At 43.0% G+C, this 18107-nt stretch overlaps 1 protein-coding gene across 2 annotated transcripts in view; it reads right to left on the bottom strand.

Moving 5' to 3' along the window:
* The window catches only part of scube3 (signal peptide, CUB domain, EGF-like 3), a 93424-nt gene that overhangs the window by 22885 nt on the left and 52432 nt on the right, over positions 1–18107 (bottom strand). Inside the window, exons 7-8 of one of the 2 annotated variants that reach the window (XM_053643016.1) lie at positions 11099–11140; positions 151–267 (exon numbers count right to left, since the gene is read on the bottom strand). In XM_053643016.1, the coding sequence (XP_053498991.1) occupies positions 151–267; positions 11099–11140 (159 nt within the window). The remainder of the gene's footprint in view (positions 1–150; positions 268–11098; positions 11141–18107) is intronic. The other variant, XM_053643017.1, reaches the window with a different exon arrangement.

The following is an 18107-nucleotide window of genomic DNA, read 5'->3' as shown; positions in this document are numbered from 1 at the left end:
CCTTCAGACATGAAGCGGAGCTCCTGTCTTGTTCTGCCAGGGCTGCAAACGATTTGTTTCCTTTCGTTCCTTCTTAAACCAGATTAAAAGCGACATGCAAGCATGTCGCGTGCGTGAGTGTGTGTATGTGTGTGTGTGTCTGCGTATTACCTTTGCAGGTCTTGCGGTCAGGCTGGAGAGTGAATCCGACCGGACAGCTGCAGCGCACCCCTGTTAGAGCATCATGACACGTGCTGTCACATCCTCCATTATTCACAGCACACGTCTCTGAAGACACAAACGCATATCAGAGTTAGATTCGTCAAAAAAAAAAGACTCGTACATCCTGGTAATGACATTACAACATTAGGTTCCACGATGAAAAATCAGATTTAAATGCATTCAAATGTATAAAGTATTTATACTGACATATTTGTGACATACTGAGTGATTCTGGTGCTAATTTGTTGGTTGGTGGTGTATTTTCATTATTCCTATGAGAGGTTGTGTGTCGTGCTGATGTCACAGCGGAACACTAACTATTATTGCTAGCTACAGTTATAATAGCAATTTAATAAGAGGAAAAAGTCACATTTTTCTGTTAGTTTGGAAAAAAAATGCAGAGCGAAACGTCTGTTCTCACTCGCCATTTTCCAGCAAGTCATATTAATGAGAAATCCAGTGTAAAAAAAGGAAGCGGTGGAGACTTTGGTGCAAACGCTGGACTCAAAGTCCCAGAATGCAATGCAGGTACAGAGACGGAGTTACGGCGGAGACTCGTCTAGTCTAGATGGAGTTGATGCTGGTATTAGCATGAAAGCTGAAGCTTTGGAGGCTGATTTGTTTGAGCAGAGTGTACAGATCAGGAGATGAGAGAGCTGGACAGACTAAAGGACTAAAGTGCTGCTGCATCTCTCTCTCTTTAGGTAGAGATGAATCCCATTGACACCACTAATCACCAGGTATGCAAATGGCACTGTGGGTAAAACAGGAATCTGGCAACCAAAATGAAAATAAACCATGATGAAAGAATTAAGCTAAAGCCAAGTCAACGTATTTTTCCATTCTAAAATAAATCCTGGAACACTGTTGAAGGTCACAATGAAGATTAATATGCAAGTTGTTCGGAGTGGATTTTTTTCTTAAAGGCTCAGGTTTAGCGACCAGAACGTCGTTAGATCAAATCCCAAAATGAGCTGCTGTTCGGAACATGAGCAAGACCCTAAAGCCTGTTCTTTAGATTTGGTCTCAATTGTAAATCGCTTAGCTGAAAGTGATTCCTAAATGTGACGTAATCTGATTAGAAATAAGCGAAAAACACCATGTGGATGGATCAGTTGGGATCTTTTTTTTTGTCCTCAAGGTGGATTTATTTCTGAAACAGTATCTATTTCAAACAACTCCTAATGGAGAGGCTTCAAGAAAACCTGAACCACTGTCACACTCTACAAGCGGCCAGTGTGGGTCGAAGACCTTTTCGGCCTCAGAAGCTGAAACCATCCAGATGGAGAAAAAGGATACCTTGTTGGATCAGAGTACACTGCCCAGGGCATTACGTGTTTATGATTATTACATGATTGCATCCAAATGGGTAAATATATGCTCTGAGCTTCGTACTATTCAGCTCTCCTCTGGAAACTGAATCAGTCCAGAGAACTCCTTTTTCTGCTCTGAAAACGTATCTGCAGTTAAAAATGTGGATTATAGTAAAAGCATATTGGCACTAATATTAACATGAATAATGGAAAGTGTACATTGCTTTTGAATCAAATTTTGGTCAGATGTATCAAAGTGGCCCGAATATAAGCCCTTCTTATCCTGGTCTTTCCATTATTTGGTACTCTGGCTGTTATATTGTATATTAAACTAGACACCATATGACCACAATATGATCTGTGCCAAGCCAATCACAACACAGATGAGAGAATACGAGAACGGACGAGATCTTTCCGCAAAGTCAGTTTGTGAGGTAATGGCTCCTTAATAGTATCCTTTCTATACAATAATTTGTTCCTAGAAAATGACTGAAAGTGACATTTTAGCAGCACAGGAACTGAGTTAACAGAAGAACTAGATGAAGAGGTGCACATATTTATTGGCTGCGCTAAAAGTACCGAAGGGCTTTTACATTTTATTCAGCAATTAAAAGATCATAAATTTGTCCTGAATTATTTTTTATTTCAACCGCTCACAAAAAAAACCTCAATAAGTTTCAGCCCATATGATATTTCTGTTCTTTTATGCTGTAGAAAGAATGTTTGTGCTGGTATGGTTTTTGAGAAATAAAACAGACACAATATTGTGTTCAACAGCAATAACACAGCATCAGTGAAACAGAATAATCTGGAAACACAACCTGAAAATGAACAGCATTTTGACAGGGGACAAAAAAATGCAACCAAAATCATAATTTTTTTTTGCGTTCTGCTCATTTGGATATTATTTAACTCCCAAATGGTTTTGAATCAACATCACATCTCATTTTACATACACTGGGCCTTATTTATTCTTCTTTTGTTAGTAAAGTTGTGTGCAAATGCTTGCGCAAGACAAACCGAACAAAAATTTACAAAAGCTTCGGAACGTTTTGTCCCTATACTGTCGTTTGTAAGTAGGTGGAAATGTTGGAATTTTATCCTTCAAGTCATCAAGCAGCTGATTTAGCAACTCTCTAAAGACACGAGACAGCAAATGTTTCTTGAAAACGATAAACTCTTTGAGTTAGAGAGAAACAGAAAGAGAAGGAGAGAGAGAGAGAGAGAGAGAGAGACAGACAGACAGACAGACAGAAGGCAGGCTGTAGGGAATAAAGAAAGCACTCCTGGTGGGTGTCATGGCATGCCTCAAAAATGCTTAGCAAGCCAGTAACTGCACCAGACTGTAATGATCAATTCAGCAGAGCGCAACAAAATATTTACAGTACATTGATTACTTCTCTGGCGTAGGTGCGTGCATAACTTTTTTTTAATTTTTTTTTTATCAGACTTACAATTGCAAATCCAAATGATGCCTGAGGCATTTTGTTGGGCTTCAGTTTAGAGGAACTTCACGAACATTCCAGGAAAAACTACTTAGATGGACTGCTAAAGTTTAAACAAATATTAGATATCATGTTTATCCTTGTTATAAACCAGGAACGAGACCTCTGTCTGTTTATATTTGGTCATTTATTTACTTCCTCTATTGGTCCTCCATTAACTTCTTCACTCTTGCTTTTGCTCTTCAACGTAATTGGTGAAACATAGACACTTGGATGCTTCTATCACCCACAACTTTGACTGGATGCCCAAGCATTTCAACATTGCTTGCTAATTATCCAGTCATGCTATTGAAAACTGTTTTCACCGACAAAACACTGGTCCAATGGCGCACTTAGCTATGTTACCTTCATATGACTCCCCATCCGATATCAGAGAGCATGACATGACTCGACAAAATGCGTGAAGATTTGTAGTAACTGCCTGGTCATTGTTCTTGTTTTTTAAATTAGGAAATATCTGTCACAGCTCAGTCCGATCAGAACTCAAATTCCCAAGATGCAACACTCACTTCTCATGCACGCATGCGCTCACCATCCCCGGAGTTCTGATCAGACACACCTGGCACCGATCACACACACACACTCTCACCGCTAGTACTTAGGGAAGTCATTCACCCAGAATCTACGCAAAGTATACGCTCAGTCATTCGTTTCTCTGCGTTACCAAGCCGTTCTAGTTTGTTTGTTTTCTCGTGATCCTCGACCCTTGTTTCCGGTTTCGACTACGCTCTCTGCCTGACCCCGTTTGTGTTGTTCGCCCGATCGCTTGACCCTTGCCTGTCCTACGACTACGTTTCTTGAACTTCCCGATACGACGCTCTACACCTGCCGCCCGCTCCTGCTTCCGTGCCGATTCGAGGTTCGTGACAGAATACTTCGCCTTCCAATGGAAGCAGCGGGAGATCCCCGTTGGCCGCAAGCCATCGAGGGACATGGCCGGATGATTAGTGACCATGATCACCGTCTCGCCAACCTGACTGAGCAGGTAGCTCAGCTAAACCAAGCCGCGCAGCTTTCTATGGCGCCGACCACACGCTTACCTCCCACTCCAGCACCGGAGAAGTATGATGGAGATCCGGCACGCTGTTGAGGTTTTTTACTCCAGTGCTCCCTGTTTTTTTCCATGTACCCAGACATGACGGAGAATCGGAAGATAATCCACTTCATGGAACTTTTAACCGGGAGAGCTCTCCTCTGGGCCACCGCGGAATGGGAACAGGAAGGGAACGGTATCAGCACGTATGATCAGCTGACATCACGCTTCCGCACTGTATTCGATCATTCTCCAGACAACCGGGAGACTGGGGAGGAATTATTGTCCTTGACGCAGGGATCACGTTGTGTGGCGGATTACGCTCTCGAATTTCGTACTGTGGCCGCTAGGAGCGGATGGAATCAACCTGCTCTAAAGGCTATGTTTCGCCGGGGATTAAATGCCGACATCGTAACGGAGCTGGCGTGCCGCGATGATCAGCTGACTCTCGACTCACTCATTAACGTAGCTATACGCCTGGATCGTCTACTACGGAGCCGCCGCTCCACTCGCAGCGAGGCGGAAGCACCAGCATCTGAGAGCCCTAGCGAACCCATGCAGCTGGGACAGACTCGGGTGAGCATGCAGGAGAGAGAACGACGGCGCCGTGAACATTGTTGTTTCTACTGCGGCGAGAAGGGCCACTTCGTGCAACAATGCCCTCTCAAACAGTGCTCTACCCGAGGGGAAACCAAAACTGCCAAACAACCTCAGCCAGGGGTGAGTTTAGAACCCATTGCCCAGTACTCAGTTCAGTCTGCGTTCGTATTACCCGTTATATTAGAATACTCAAGCGTTTCCTGTATTTTACAGGCGCTGATAGACTCTGGAGCAGCGGGGAACTTCATTGACCAAGAGACCATACACCAATATAACATCCCCGTTCGTCCTCTCAGCACCCCCCGCCGTGTCCAAGCCATTGATGGAGCCCCCATTGGAGATGGCTTAATCACCCACTGCACCGAACCTATTAACCTCCGCACCAGCGCTCTTCATCAGGAGAAAATTACGTTCCATGTCATTGTGACGGCCCGGCATCCAGTGGTTCTCGGTCTTCCTTGGCTCGAACAACACAATCCACAAATTTCATGGAATCAAAGGGAGATCACTCGCTGGTCAGCTAACTGCATCAAGCACTGTCTTCAAGTCCCTGTGATCTCCTTAGCATCCACATCCATTGAGAGCCCGGACAATGCAGACAACGTTCTGATCCCCAGTGTTTACCACGACCTCATAGAAGTATTCAGTAAGAAGAAGGCTAGTGGACTACCTCCTCATCGAGATTACGACTGCGCAATCGATTTGCTCCCAGGCACTACACCACCACAAGGGAGAGTCTATCCGTTAACGGTAACTGAGCAAAAAGCCATGGAAGAGTACATTCAGGAAGCGTTGCACCAAGGTTATATACGACCATCTACTTCTCCAGCATCCGCGGGGTTTTTCTTCGTGGAGAAGAAGGGAGGAGGTTTACGACCATGCATCGACTACCGAGGACTAAATCAGTGTTGCGTCAAGTACCGTTACCCACTACCTCTAGTACTAGCCGCTCTGGAACAATTACGCACGGCCACCATCTTCACGAAACTGGACTTACGCAGTGCATACAACTTGGTCCGGATTCGAGAGGGAGATGAATGGAAGACTGGGTTCAGCACAACTTCAGGCCACTATGAGTATCAGGTCATGCCGTATAGGCTTTCTAACGCTCCCTTGGTCTTCCAATGTCTAATTAACGACGTGTTACGTGACATGCTGGGACGCCATGTGATCGCCTACATCGACGACATTCTGATATATTCTGACTCCCGGGAGGAACATGTTCACCACGTCCACCAAGTTCTACAACGACTGCTCCGTCATCAGTTATATGTTAAAGCTGAGAAATGCGAATTTCATAGAACCACCATTGCGTTTCTGGGATACGTCATCAGCCCCGAGGGGATCTCCATGGACCAAGAAAAGGTCCAGGCAGTAGTAAACTGGCCCACACCCACGACGATCAAGGAACTACAGAGGTTTCTGGGGTTTGCGAACTTCTACAGAAGGTTTATCAGAAATTTCAGTGCCATCGCCAACCCCCTCACGTCCCTGCTAAAAGGGAAACCCAAACGTCTGTCATGGAATTCAACTGCCCAATCCACCTTTGACAAGCTCAAGAAAGCCTTCACTACTGTACCCATCATCAAACATCTGGACCCATCCAGACCGTTTATAGTGGAGGTGGATGCGTCAGAGACCGGGGTAGGAGCCATTCTATCCCAACAATTTGGAGAGAAGCCAAAGCTCCATCCAGTGGCGTTCTTCTCGCGAAAGCTTTCCCCCGCTGAGAGAAACTACGATGTGGGAAATCGTGAACTCTTGGCAATTAAGTTAGCGCTGGAGGAGTGGAGACACTGGTTAGAGGGGGCTACACATCACTTTGTCATCTTCACAGACCATAAGAACCTGGAGTACCTTCACACTGCAAAGCGACTCACACCCCGCCAGGCCCGATGGGCCCTATTCTTCACCAGGTTTCACTTCACGTTATCCTACAGACCCGGGTCCAAGAACACAAAAGCTGATGCTCTGTCTCGAGTCGACCACACAGAACGTGTCAACGAGCATGAAGAGTACATCATCCATCCTTCATGTATTATCAATGTGCTAGAGTGGGATCTGGACCAGCAGATAGAGCAGATTCCCCAGTCACAAGTACCCGTAAAGTGTCCTCCGAACAAACTATTTGTACCTGAAGAGTACCGCCAAGAACTCATCATCTGGGCACACACGGTACTCGGCACAGGGCATCCAGGGGCACAGCACACACACCTTCTCCTAAAAGAGAAGTACTGGTGGTCCAATATGGAGGGAGATATACACAAGGTGGTGACGTCCTGTTCATCTTGCGCACAGAATAAGGTACCTCGGACCCTCCCAGCTGGGAGGCTCAAGCCCTTACCCATACCCGAACGCCCATGGTCACACATATCCGTAGACTTCATAACAGATTTGCCAAGATCCCAAGGAAATACCACAGTTCTAGTCACAGTGGACCGGTTTTCCAAGTCCGTACGTTTCATTCCATTACCTGCTCTCCCCACCGCCTTCGTGACAGCTGAACTTCTATTCCAGCATGTGTTCAGATATTTCGGCATTCCGGAGGAGATTGTCAGTGACAGGGGCCCGCAGTTTACTTCCAGAGTGTGGTCCAGCTTCATGACCAAGATGGGAGTAACATTGAATCTCACCTCCGGATATCAACCACAAGCCAATGGACAAGTTGAATGAATCAATCAGGAACTAGGGCGATTCCTCCGTACTTTCTGTGCCAATAACCCAGAGGATTAGAGCAAGTTTTTGCCATGGGCCAAGTACGCCCAGAACTCACTACGTCATTCGGCTACCAATCTCACTCCTTTCCAGTGCGTACTAGGTTACCAACCTCCACTGTTCCCGTGGAACGCAACTCCCACCGCAGCTCCTGCCATTGACCACTGGTTTGAACGTAGCGAGCGTGTCTGGGCTGACACCCACCGACGCCTGAAAGAGACCACAGACATGTACAAGCGCAAAGCAGATCGCCGCCGCAAAGAACACCCTAATTACCAACCAGGCGATCGGGTGTGGTTGTCCACAAAGGACTTAAGACAAGCTCATAGCTGTAAAAAACTAATGCCAAGATACACTGGACCATTCAAGATCCTCAAGCGAGTCAATGAAGTCACCTACCGTCTGGAACTGCCACGACACAGCCGCATCTCCCCCTCATTCCATGTATCATGCCTCAAACCTGTTATCAACGGTCCATTAGCCACCGAAGTACCAGCTGAAACTCCTCCGACCCCTCTGGAAATTGATGGACAACCGGCTTACCGTGTCAAGAACATCCTCAAATCTAGACACAGGAGAGGCAAGCTGGAGCATTTGGTCGAGTGGGAGGGTTATGGACCTGAGGAACAATGCTGGGTTCCCAAGCAGGATATACTGGATCCACAGCTTACTAAAGACTTTCACGCAACTTATCCTTATCTCCCTGGTCCACGACCCCGGAGGAGGCCAAGAAAGAACTCGGCTCCCGGAGTGAGCCCTTTGGGGGGGGTTCTGTCACAGCTCAGTCCGATCAGAACTCAAATTCCCAAGATGCAACACTCACTTCTCATGCACGCATGCGCTCACCATCCCCGGAGTTCTGATCAGACACACCTGGCACCGATCACACACACACACTCTCACCGCTAGTACTTAGGGAAGTCATTCACCCAGAATCTACGCGAAGTATACGCTCAGTCACTCGTTTCTCTGCGTTACCAAGCCGTTCTAGTTTGTTTGTTTTCTCGTGATCCTCGACCCTTGTTTCCGGTTTCGACTACGCTCTTTGCCTAACCCCGTTTGTGTTGTTCACCCGATCGCTTGACCCTTGCCTGTCCTACGACTACGTTTCTTGAACTTCCCAATACGACGCTCTACACCTGCCGCTCGCTCCTGCTTCCGTGCCGATTCGTGATAATATCCAAGGCAGGTACAAATTAAAATATTAACGGTGTGAGCAGGATTAAGTAAACACTCCCCACACATCTCCAGTTGAGACCAAATAATAATGGAGTGATGTACTGTAGCTGAGGCTGAGAAACTGTCAGAACCAGAACTCGCCAAAACTAAGTGTTTTCTGAATGGTTTCCAATGTTTCTGGGTGGCTGCAATATTCACTTAACAATAATTTGTTTCGTTCTACCTATATAGAGATTGATTTAACCTCAACCTTAATATATAAGTCAGAAATTTTGCTAGATTTAATGGCTGATTGAGACAAAACAAGAACAACAAAAAAATCAAGATTAAGGTTGAACAGACGAAGTTGGAAACTGCTTCTGACAAAACCTTTACCAAGATAGGTTCATGACAGTTAGCACTCCCAAAGTTTTTTTTTTTTCCATCTACAGGATAAGTCCCTTGGTTCCTCAGCTAAATTTCCACAGTAAAATCTCTGTCAACTATCGACTGAAACTAAAGCAAGGCCAAGACCAACTGCCTAGCCTAAAGCAACAAATAGGTAGAAAAAGAAATAAAAAGGGTGTAATGGTTCATAGAAACTTCTCATTTGTTTTATGTTTGCTGTGCCAAAATCCATATAAAAGCAGAGCCTCTTAGTGTTTGTCTAAATTACCATCATGATTGGAAAAGTCAGTGCGTTTGAACGAAACTCTCCACTGAGCCCGGCTCCACTTCAAGAATTTGCTCACAGTTGCAGAAAGTTGGCACTAATGCTTAATGAATCTCTCAAAACAAGTCCAGAACATGCATCCCGAGGTAAAGCTATTTGGTAAATATGACAAGCCCTTGGCACGAGGCTTAAAGAGGCGCGACCCAAGCCGGCAGCCTCCGCTAAGCCTGCTGTGATGTTAAAAGGCTGCTGTGCAAACATACTTGTTCCTTTTGAAAGTTGCGAAAGTCTTCTGAATGAAGAAGAAAAGAAGGACAAGCTGACAGAAACATGCTGACAAATTGCGGAGAGACTTTGAGGAGTTAATCAAAGGTTGTCTTCAAGTTAAGGTCAGAGCGAGGAGACATGGAAACATGCCAGAGAACAAGCACTGGAGGAGTCAACATGCTAACGATCACAAGTCCAGCGCAAACAGTGTGTTCAATAATATTATAAGCGACTCCACTTAAATAAAAATCCACCGTGAAACACATTACACACGTTTATTCTGAAATATTTCCGATGGGCTTAGTGATTCTGGTGATGATTTGTTGGTTGGTGCTGTACATTCATTATTCTTATGAGAAGTTAGCAGTAGTGAGCATCATTTTGATGTCACAGGAGGATGTTGTTATTGCTGCTAATGCAGTTTAACAGGAGAAACGTTTTCCAGCGACGTTCAAGTTTATATTAATATATTAATAAATCCAGCATAGAAATAGTGAAGACATCAGTGCACATGCTGGACTCAAAATCCCAGAATGCAATGCAGCTACACAACGCAGATGAGACTCATCTTGGCTAGTTAATGATCTGTGAGGTGACGAACGTGATGCAACTGCAGTGACAGATAAAGAGGTGAAAGAGCTGGAGGTAATAAAGGTCTAAAGCACCACTATATCGCTCTCTTTTAGTTAGAGCCGAAGCTAGCTGAAGCTAAATCCCACTGCACCACTATCAGCAGGTAGTCAAACTGCATTGTGGGTAATGCAGGAAACCAAGAGTTAACAAGAGTGAAAAATGACCTCAAAAGAAGTTTCTACCAACAAATGTCAACTCAGAGAATTTGATTACAAAAATAAATCTAGATTACTGAAGATCACGTATTAATCATAAAAGCTAACATGCAAGGTCAGGGTGGAGTTTTCCGTTAACGTGTGTCTATTAAATCTATTATTTATTGGTTTCTTTCCATCGCTGGAAATTTGATAAGCAGAATAATATGACGTACGATGCAGTGACTCATACTGTAGTGTGATGGCAGCCATGTTTGTTCTCAAAGTAATTTTTTTGAAAGGTGGAAAGAAGACGTGCGCTCATGCAGGGTTAGGCTTGTACTGATTGAAACAGAAGCTGCGGTCCACTCTGAAGTGATCGTGACTATCGCTTACTCCCTGATAAGGCCACGCCCACCGTGCTGAGAACATGCAGTAGATCCGACTGGTTTAAATGTTCGGCTCATTAGTTAAATGTGTGCAATAATATTTATAAAACTGCAAAGAACCTTAGGGGCAAAGTATCCACCAGTTGGTTCGTTTAATAACGATCGTTTAGAAGAGCTGTAATTGGACATAATTATGTTTCAACACTCCTACAAGGAACGATGCAATATAATGCTGCCATGTATGTCACTTCAGAATGGGCCGTCCTGAGAATGTACCAACTGAAGTAAATATTGCCACTCGTGAGTTGCCCCTCCCAAAGGGATGTACTAAAGTGATGATGACGTCACAAGTGTCACCTGGAGATGTGCAGGTAAGTTAATAAGCACTAGGGCTCGGTTAGTCAGAGTTCCAGCATCACCAATAGGAGTAGAGCCGAATAGGATTGGAACTAAAGAGACAGATTTACAGATATTTACCATTGGGTAACAGCTGTGGCTGCTTCTGGATACTCCTTTCCTCTGCACATACACACACACACAGACAGACACAGATCGTAAAAAAAACATTTAGTGCTTTAACGTTCACCCATATTCCAAAGTGTGAGTTGACATTTATTATTGTGACCAGGACTAACCAAACTGCTCTTGGGTTTCCCTTTAAGCAGTAAAGCTTGACGTATTCCGATTCTCACCCGCTCATTTAGACATTGCATTCATTATCTTCGTTTCAGTTCCTTTAGACTGTTTACAATAATGACCTGACTCTTTTACGATATGAATCCTGATTAACCTGCTCGAAATTCCAGCATCACCCTAATGATAGCAATAAAGGGCCTTGAGGTTGCACTTGTCACAGTTGGGAGCAAATGAGTTACAGGCGGCCGCGAGTCAGATTTGTGTTAGTGAGAGCTGCACTTACGAGAGCAATCATGCAGTTAGCATGCGACATTTAAAGCAAGCCTCCGAGGAAGAGCAGGCCTCACACAGTGCGCTTAGTGCAAAAAAAAAAAAAAAAAAAAGCAGCAGGCTGAGGAAAACCTGATGGCAAATTAGTCATCAGTTAGAACTTCAACAGATTTCGAACACTGTGATGGTGAAAAATGTGAAAAGTTTCATTGATCCACACTTCATGAAATAAACAGCTAACCAGGCTAACCAGTTGCAGAATGTTTGCAGCTAGCAAGAGTGCTAGTATAAAATCAACTGACAACGAGTGGCTTTTATTGATTATTAGCAATGCGGTTTATATTTTTGATAGGCTAATACTTAACTCACTAAAATAATAAGCAGTTCCTTGAACTGTTAACAAAAGAGAAAACAGACCTTGATGAAAGAAGTTTAAAATAAAAAGCTCATTTCGTTACAAAATAATTCTTGGACACAGTTGAAATCACATTCATTATAAAAGATTAATATTCCACATTTCATAGTGGAATTTTGCTTTGAGATCAAGACTGATTACACACTAAACAAAAATCAAGAGAGCATTTCCTAATCTCAGAAATATGTAGGAAACAAATCGGGAACTGATCGCCTGGTAAACATCTTGTGTCTGGCTAACGACACTTTCCAGCATATCTTCTCACCAAAAGCTTGTGGTTAACACATCCATTCTTGCTAAGCTGAGTCATCTGTGCTGGCTTTCAGTGATCAGAACGCTACAAGACACCCGGTGGCACCCGGACGTGCAGCTAGCAGCTTTAGCTAAAACAGGCAGATTTACCAATGGAATATCATCCTGAGGCATGCCAAACTTATACAGCGTCCTCCACTAATATTGGCACCCTTGGTAAATATGAGCAAAGAAGGCTGTGAAAAATTGTCTTTTGTTAAAAAAATACTCTACTCTCATGGATATCAAACAATTGCAAACAAAACATGGGATGATCAAAAGAAAATATCTTTGTTAAATATAGGTGTACAACAATTATTGGCAACCCTATGAATTGATATGAGAAAAATATATTGGTATTTGTAAAAAGTATATTCCCATTGATATTAAATTTTTTAAAATTACACCAGGGTGAATAGGAACAGGAAATTAATAACTAGCAAACTGTGATCAGGTTCTATGGGCAGATGAAACCAAAATTTTTGGCAATAAACACCAGAGGTGGTTTTGGTGCACACAGAGAGGTAGCCATATGGAAGTACCTCATGCCCACGGTTAAATATTGTGGTGGCTCTTTAATGTTTTGGGGCTGTTTTTCTGCCAGAGGACCTGGATATTTTGTTAGGATACATGGCATCCTAACAAAATTAGGATTTTGTTATGCCAAACTTATACAGCGTCCTCCACTAATATTGGCACCCTTGGTAAATATGAGCAAAGAAGGCTGTGAAAAATTGTCTTTTGTTAAAAAAATACTCTACTCTCATGGATATCAAACAATTGCAAACAAAACATGGGATGATCAAAAGAAAATATCTTTGTTAAATATAGGTGTACAACAATTATTGGCAACCCTATGAATTGATATGAGAAAAATTTCATTTCATATCAAAAGATATGAAATGAAAACCTGACTGCCTCTGCCAGAAAGCTTCAAATGGACCGTGGTTGGATCTTCCAGCAGGACAATGATCCAAAATATATATCAAAATCAACACACAAATGGTTTACTGACCACAAAATCAAGGTCCTGTCATGGCCATCCCAGTCCCCTGACCTGAAACCCATAGAAAACCTGTGAGGTGCCCTGAAGAAGAGAGTCCACCAGCATGGACCTCAAAATCTGAAGGATCTGGAGAGATTCTGTATGGAGGAATGGTCTCAGATTCCTTGCCATGTATTCTCCAACCTCATCAGGCATTATAGGAGAAGACTCAAAACTGTTATCTTAGCAAAGGGAGCTAGCACAAATTATTGACTAAAAGGGTGATAATAATTATTGCACACCTATATTTAACAAATATATATATTTTTGGATAAACCTGTGTTGTGTTTGCAATTTTTGATATCCATGAGGGCAGAGAATTTTTGTGAATTCTTTCAACAAAAGATCAAAAAGTTAAACAATAAAGACAATTTTTCACAGCCTTCCTTGCTCATATTTTCCAAGGGTGCCAAAATTAGTGGAGAGTGCTGTAAGTAGATCAGGAGTCGGGCATGCTATTTGATCACAGCTCTAAAAATAGCAATAATAGAAATCCTTCTTTGTGCTGCAGTTTTACATGCAGACATTTGAGAACTAAATTTAGAAGGGTTCTTCAGCACTTTGCCTCCACAGGATCATGACAGTGAGGTAGAGATGAATCACGAAACAACGAACCATTCAATTTAGGGCTTTGTCTCAACATACTGGTTGGACAATGTCACTCTATGGCCAGGTTTGCCGACGGTGTAGTGTTCCCCTTTACGGAAATGCATTTGCAAATCCACTGGGTTCAGAATGAAGCAGATGACTTCAGAGAAAACTGGTCTGCAGGATTTCTCATTTGTCTGGGCTCACGGAGGGAAAATGCTTTCATGCTGCTGTAATTGTTTTCCTATTCTGTCTTGGTTTATTAAATGGTGATCCATCGGTGTGAGTGATTGCGTGGAGGCGTGCTGATGATTTTACACTCATTTCCAAGAATCTGTTTGAGATTTTTTTTTAAACAAATCTGTTGGAAACCTGTTCTGCAAGGACTACAGAGGCTTAAGTCGTCTGAAAGAGGCAGGCTGATATAGACCACTCTTGAAAAATAGGAGGACAAGGACAAAGGAGGACAGAGAGAGGACAAAGAATAATCCAACATGGATTGAATGGTAATGAATCCATGACCCTACATACTGTTGTCATTTCTATGGCCAAGCGAACCATACTGTAATGACCGGTTCTGAATGTGGTTGACATATTTGTTATAGTCTTGTTAGAATCTCCTCATGATTTTTTAACAAATCTGTTGGAAACTGTGTCCTGCAAGAACTATGAAGTCTTAAGCCATCTATACAAGGTAGGCTTATACCCATCACTGCTGGAACCAAAGGCACCAAGTGTACCAGATGTAACAGTGTGCTAATTTTTACCCAATTGTCTTCTAATTCCCACCTACTAGCGAGCTCTCCGCTATTATACAACAGCTACTGACTGAGGAGGGGTTACAGCTTTCTTCCAAGACACGCAAAGCTACTACATCTTTTCAAACTGCTGCTCATGCAAACATCACAGAGGAAATTGATAACTGTACTCTTCTTCATATATGATCTCACAGATGGTTAGTGTTGCTGTGATAGACAAGAGAGAGAGAGACTAATGCCATTCCTCTCACCCAAAGAGCATGGCCAAATTTGCTGTCTTGAACATCACTGGGATTCAAGCTTATTATCTCCTGGTGATAGGGCAAATGCTTTTCTGTTGCACCACTTGGAAGCCCCCAGGAATTATTTTTTTCCCCAAGTAGTGTGTGAAAACATTCCCACTGAAAATAACGGAAATTCTGGAAGGTATCGATTGGGCGGCTGATTTATGTTTCTTCATGGTGAATAAAATGCGTTAGCTATTGAAGCTCATCCATTACTCCTCAAGTTGATAACACTAGTCTTGGCCCGGGTATGGACGGCTCTGAGTACAGATTAACAATTGTCTTGTGGCATACCACACTGTCTGGTGGAAAAGTGCTTTGAAAGCCTCAGTTCCACAAAGTAATCAAAATTTCATACTGATTTTATGAACTGAGATGGTTTTAGGATGTGGTCTCATCAAAACTCCATCAAGTTAAGACATTTCCAAGCCAACAGAAACACTGCTCGTCTGACTGACTAACTCAAATATATAATAAACAAATAAAATTAGCGACCGCATTGTGGAAACACCGTACCGAGAGAGTGATTTGCGGACAGATAGATGGACTGAATGAAACGGCTGGTGAACAAAACGACAGAAATACAAGCTGACTGACAGACATACTGGCCAGCTGGTTCCAAACCTACAAACAGCTTTAGAGTCTGCCATCTTTATAGTGACTGAGGTTACATTTAAAGAACATGATGAAATCATTTCCAGATCTTTAAAAATCATTCTTTCCTCTTCTGACACTATCTCACTGTCATTCCCAGGCGCAGAGCCGAATCTCAATAATAAGTTTTGCTTGCTTCATTTTGTTTTATTAGCTAAAAGATTCCAGTGGGGGCCGAGTGACCCTTCTGCCCTCCGTGTTGTCTCAATTGTGGAATGGCTGACGACTTGAACGAGACCTGGGCCTAATCATAGGGTGTCTGGCTCAATCCATTCAGAATCAGAGAGGAGAGAAAGGGAAGAGGCCAGCCAAACCACTGTTCAATCAAGGACTGCTATGAAATACCGGACAAATGTATAAGTGTATGTATTATTTTGCCACTTTCAGATGACATGTGCCAATCAAAGATTGGTTAGGAAGTACATAGGACTGCTGTACTTGGCTACAGAAGAGGTGACTGGCTCACATTTCACCATCCTGTAGAAAATGAATGTTTGCAGTGCAGCATGTTAAGCAAACTAGACGAAGAAGAAAAAAAAAAAAAACACAGTGCATATTTGTATAAGCAACAAACTTGGCTTGAATGGCCAAAGATTCCAAAGCCTTGTTAAGTCCCTAGGTTTTGTAAATTCATCACAGAGCAGTGATATTGTGTTTAAAACTTGGCTTCTATCATTGCATATTACCAGCATCAGGAACAAAAAAGGAGAAAAGCAATGAAAAGTCAGGAGGAAGCAAATCAAACAAGCAAGACTGAGTAGAAAAGCCTCATGCTGGGTGACTGCTGTACTGGGTTAGAGCAAGCCGAGGCATGGCTCCTGCACTGGCTCCGAGTTTCTGCGCATATGTCTGACATACTATCATGTACATTTAACTCAAATCTGGTGATTAAGTGATTGTGTAGTCAGCTTTCATTTTATGGCTCCCTGGATTCCAGTAAATTACTTTTCATGACTAGACTAATGGTAACTGGAACGTATGGATCGAAATGGAGTGTTACAATAGGATAATGAGCACATTGTGGAACACTTAAAGTGGCTTTGCAGAACACCTCATCGCTCATCAGGTACCCAAGGACTCTACGGCACAGACTGAACCCAGTCAAAGGGTCATGCATATAGACCAATGTTGATTTTGGATCAGATTTTACTTTTAATATCATAATTAAAAGCAGTTATAGACCACATCAGCATACTTAGATACTTCATATAAACATAAGACTTGAAGACTGTTAAAATAAGTTATACTGAATAGAGGCCTTTCAAAATACTTACCACAGCATTAGGTTTATTCTGAGCTTAGACAGAGGTTAAGCCTAGGACTTGTTCAATGGTAAATCTCCATTGACAGAATGGCTAATTCAGGTGAGCTAATCTTGCATCAGTTTTCTACATATGAATATTTACTACTGTATGAAAGTAAAACTGATTGACGATTGAGGTTCTTACTTGAAAGATTTGCATAAACAGTAGTGCACAAGGTCAACTTGGATTGATGGCTAAAAAATGTTTCACTAAAAAGGAAAAGAAACCAGCAGAGGGCAGTTAGCATCATTTGCATCTTTGCTAACAAGCTCCAAAGTGTTCAGTGTTCTCATTGGTAAATTATTAATCTAAGGAAGTTTAAGCACCCTGAGCTAGAAGCTAAGAGGGTGAAGGTTCAGGCCACATGAGAAAAGAGGAAAAACTGTGTACAATCCTTATTTATACATACATATTCATAGTGTAATCTGCAAATCAATCAATCTCTTATTTTTTGCTTCACAGAAAGGCCTTAAAATTCAGTCCTTTATAAATGAACATAACTGACCAGGAAGTGGTTACCAAACTGTTCTCTCAACATCGAGCACATGTCACTTATTCCTTCTTTAAAAGAACACTTCAACTTAGCCAGATAAAATTGTATGGAAACATAACTGAATCTTACCTAGCCAGGTATAATCAGATGTGAGGGACAGAAAAACACTTACCTAGCCTGGTAAGGTTGTGGGTAGGAGATGAGAGAGAAGAACATGGCCCTACTAGGCTAAGTGGAAAAAGGTTTTTACCTGGTCAGGCTAAGTTGAAGTCATGGAGAGGGGTGTCACCTGGCTAGGTACAATCAGGATCCCTCATCTAAGACTCACCTGCCCTGGTCAGGTGACTGGTAGAGTCAAGTATCTAGTGGAGAAGAAGAACTAAATCTGGTCTGGCCAGTAAATGCTGAGGGTGGGGGTAGGACTTTGGGGAGGTTGTGGTTTTGGACATGAACTGGGTCTTACTTAACCAGGGAAAATCAGGTGGAGAAGGTATAAGGATGAATCATGGCTGGGATGGAACAGAGAGAGGAACCAGAACTGGGTGTCAGGTGTCCTATCTGGCCAGGTAGGATCAGGGAGTGGGATACATGTAGGACTTCCCTGTCCAGGTAAGGTCGGGGGGCAGACAGGGTCTACATATCAGGCTTTCTTGACCAGGTAAAAGTGGGGGAGGAAACATAACCTTGTCCTAACTAGCTAAGTACCGAAGATGGGCAAAACCAGGCAAAGTAGAACAAAAGTCAGGGG

This window comes from Ictalurus furcatus, chromosome 15 (genome assembly GCF_023375685.1).
Source record: "Ictalurus furcatus strain D&B chromosome 15, Billie_1.0, whole genome shotgun sequence".
Lineage (NCBI taxonomy): Eukaryota > Metazoa > Chordata > Actinopteri > Siluriformes > Ictaluridae > Ictalurus > Ictalurus furcatus.
The sequence above is the reverse complement of the archived record's forward strand: the minus strand, read 5'-3'. Positions and strand labels throughout refer to the sequence as shown.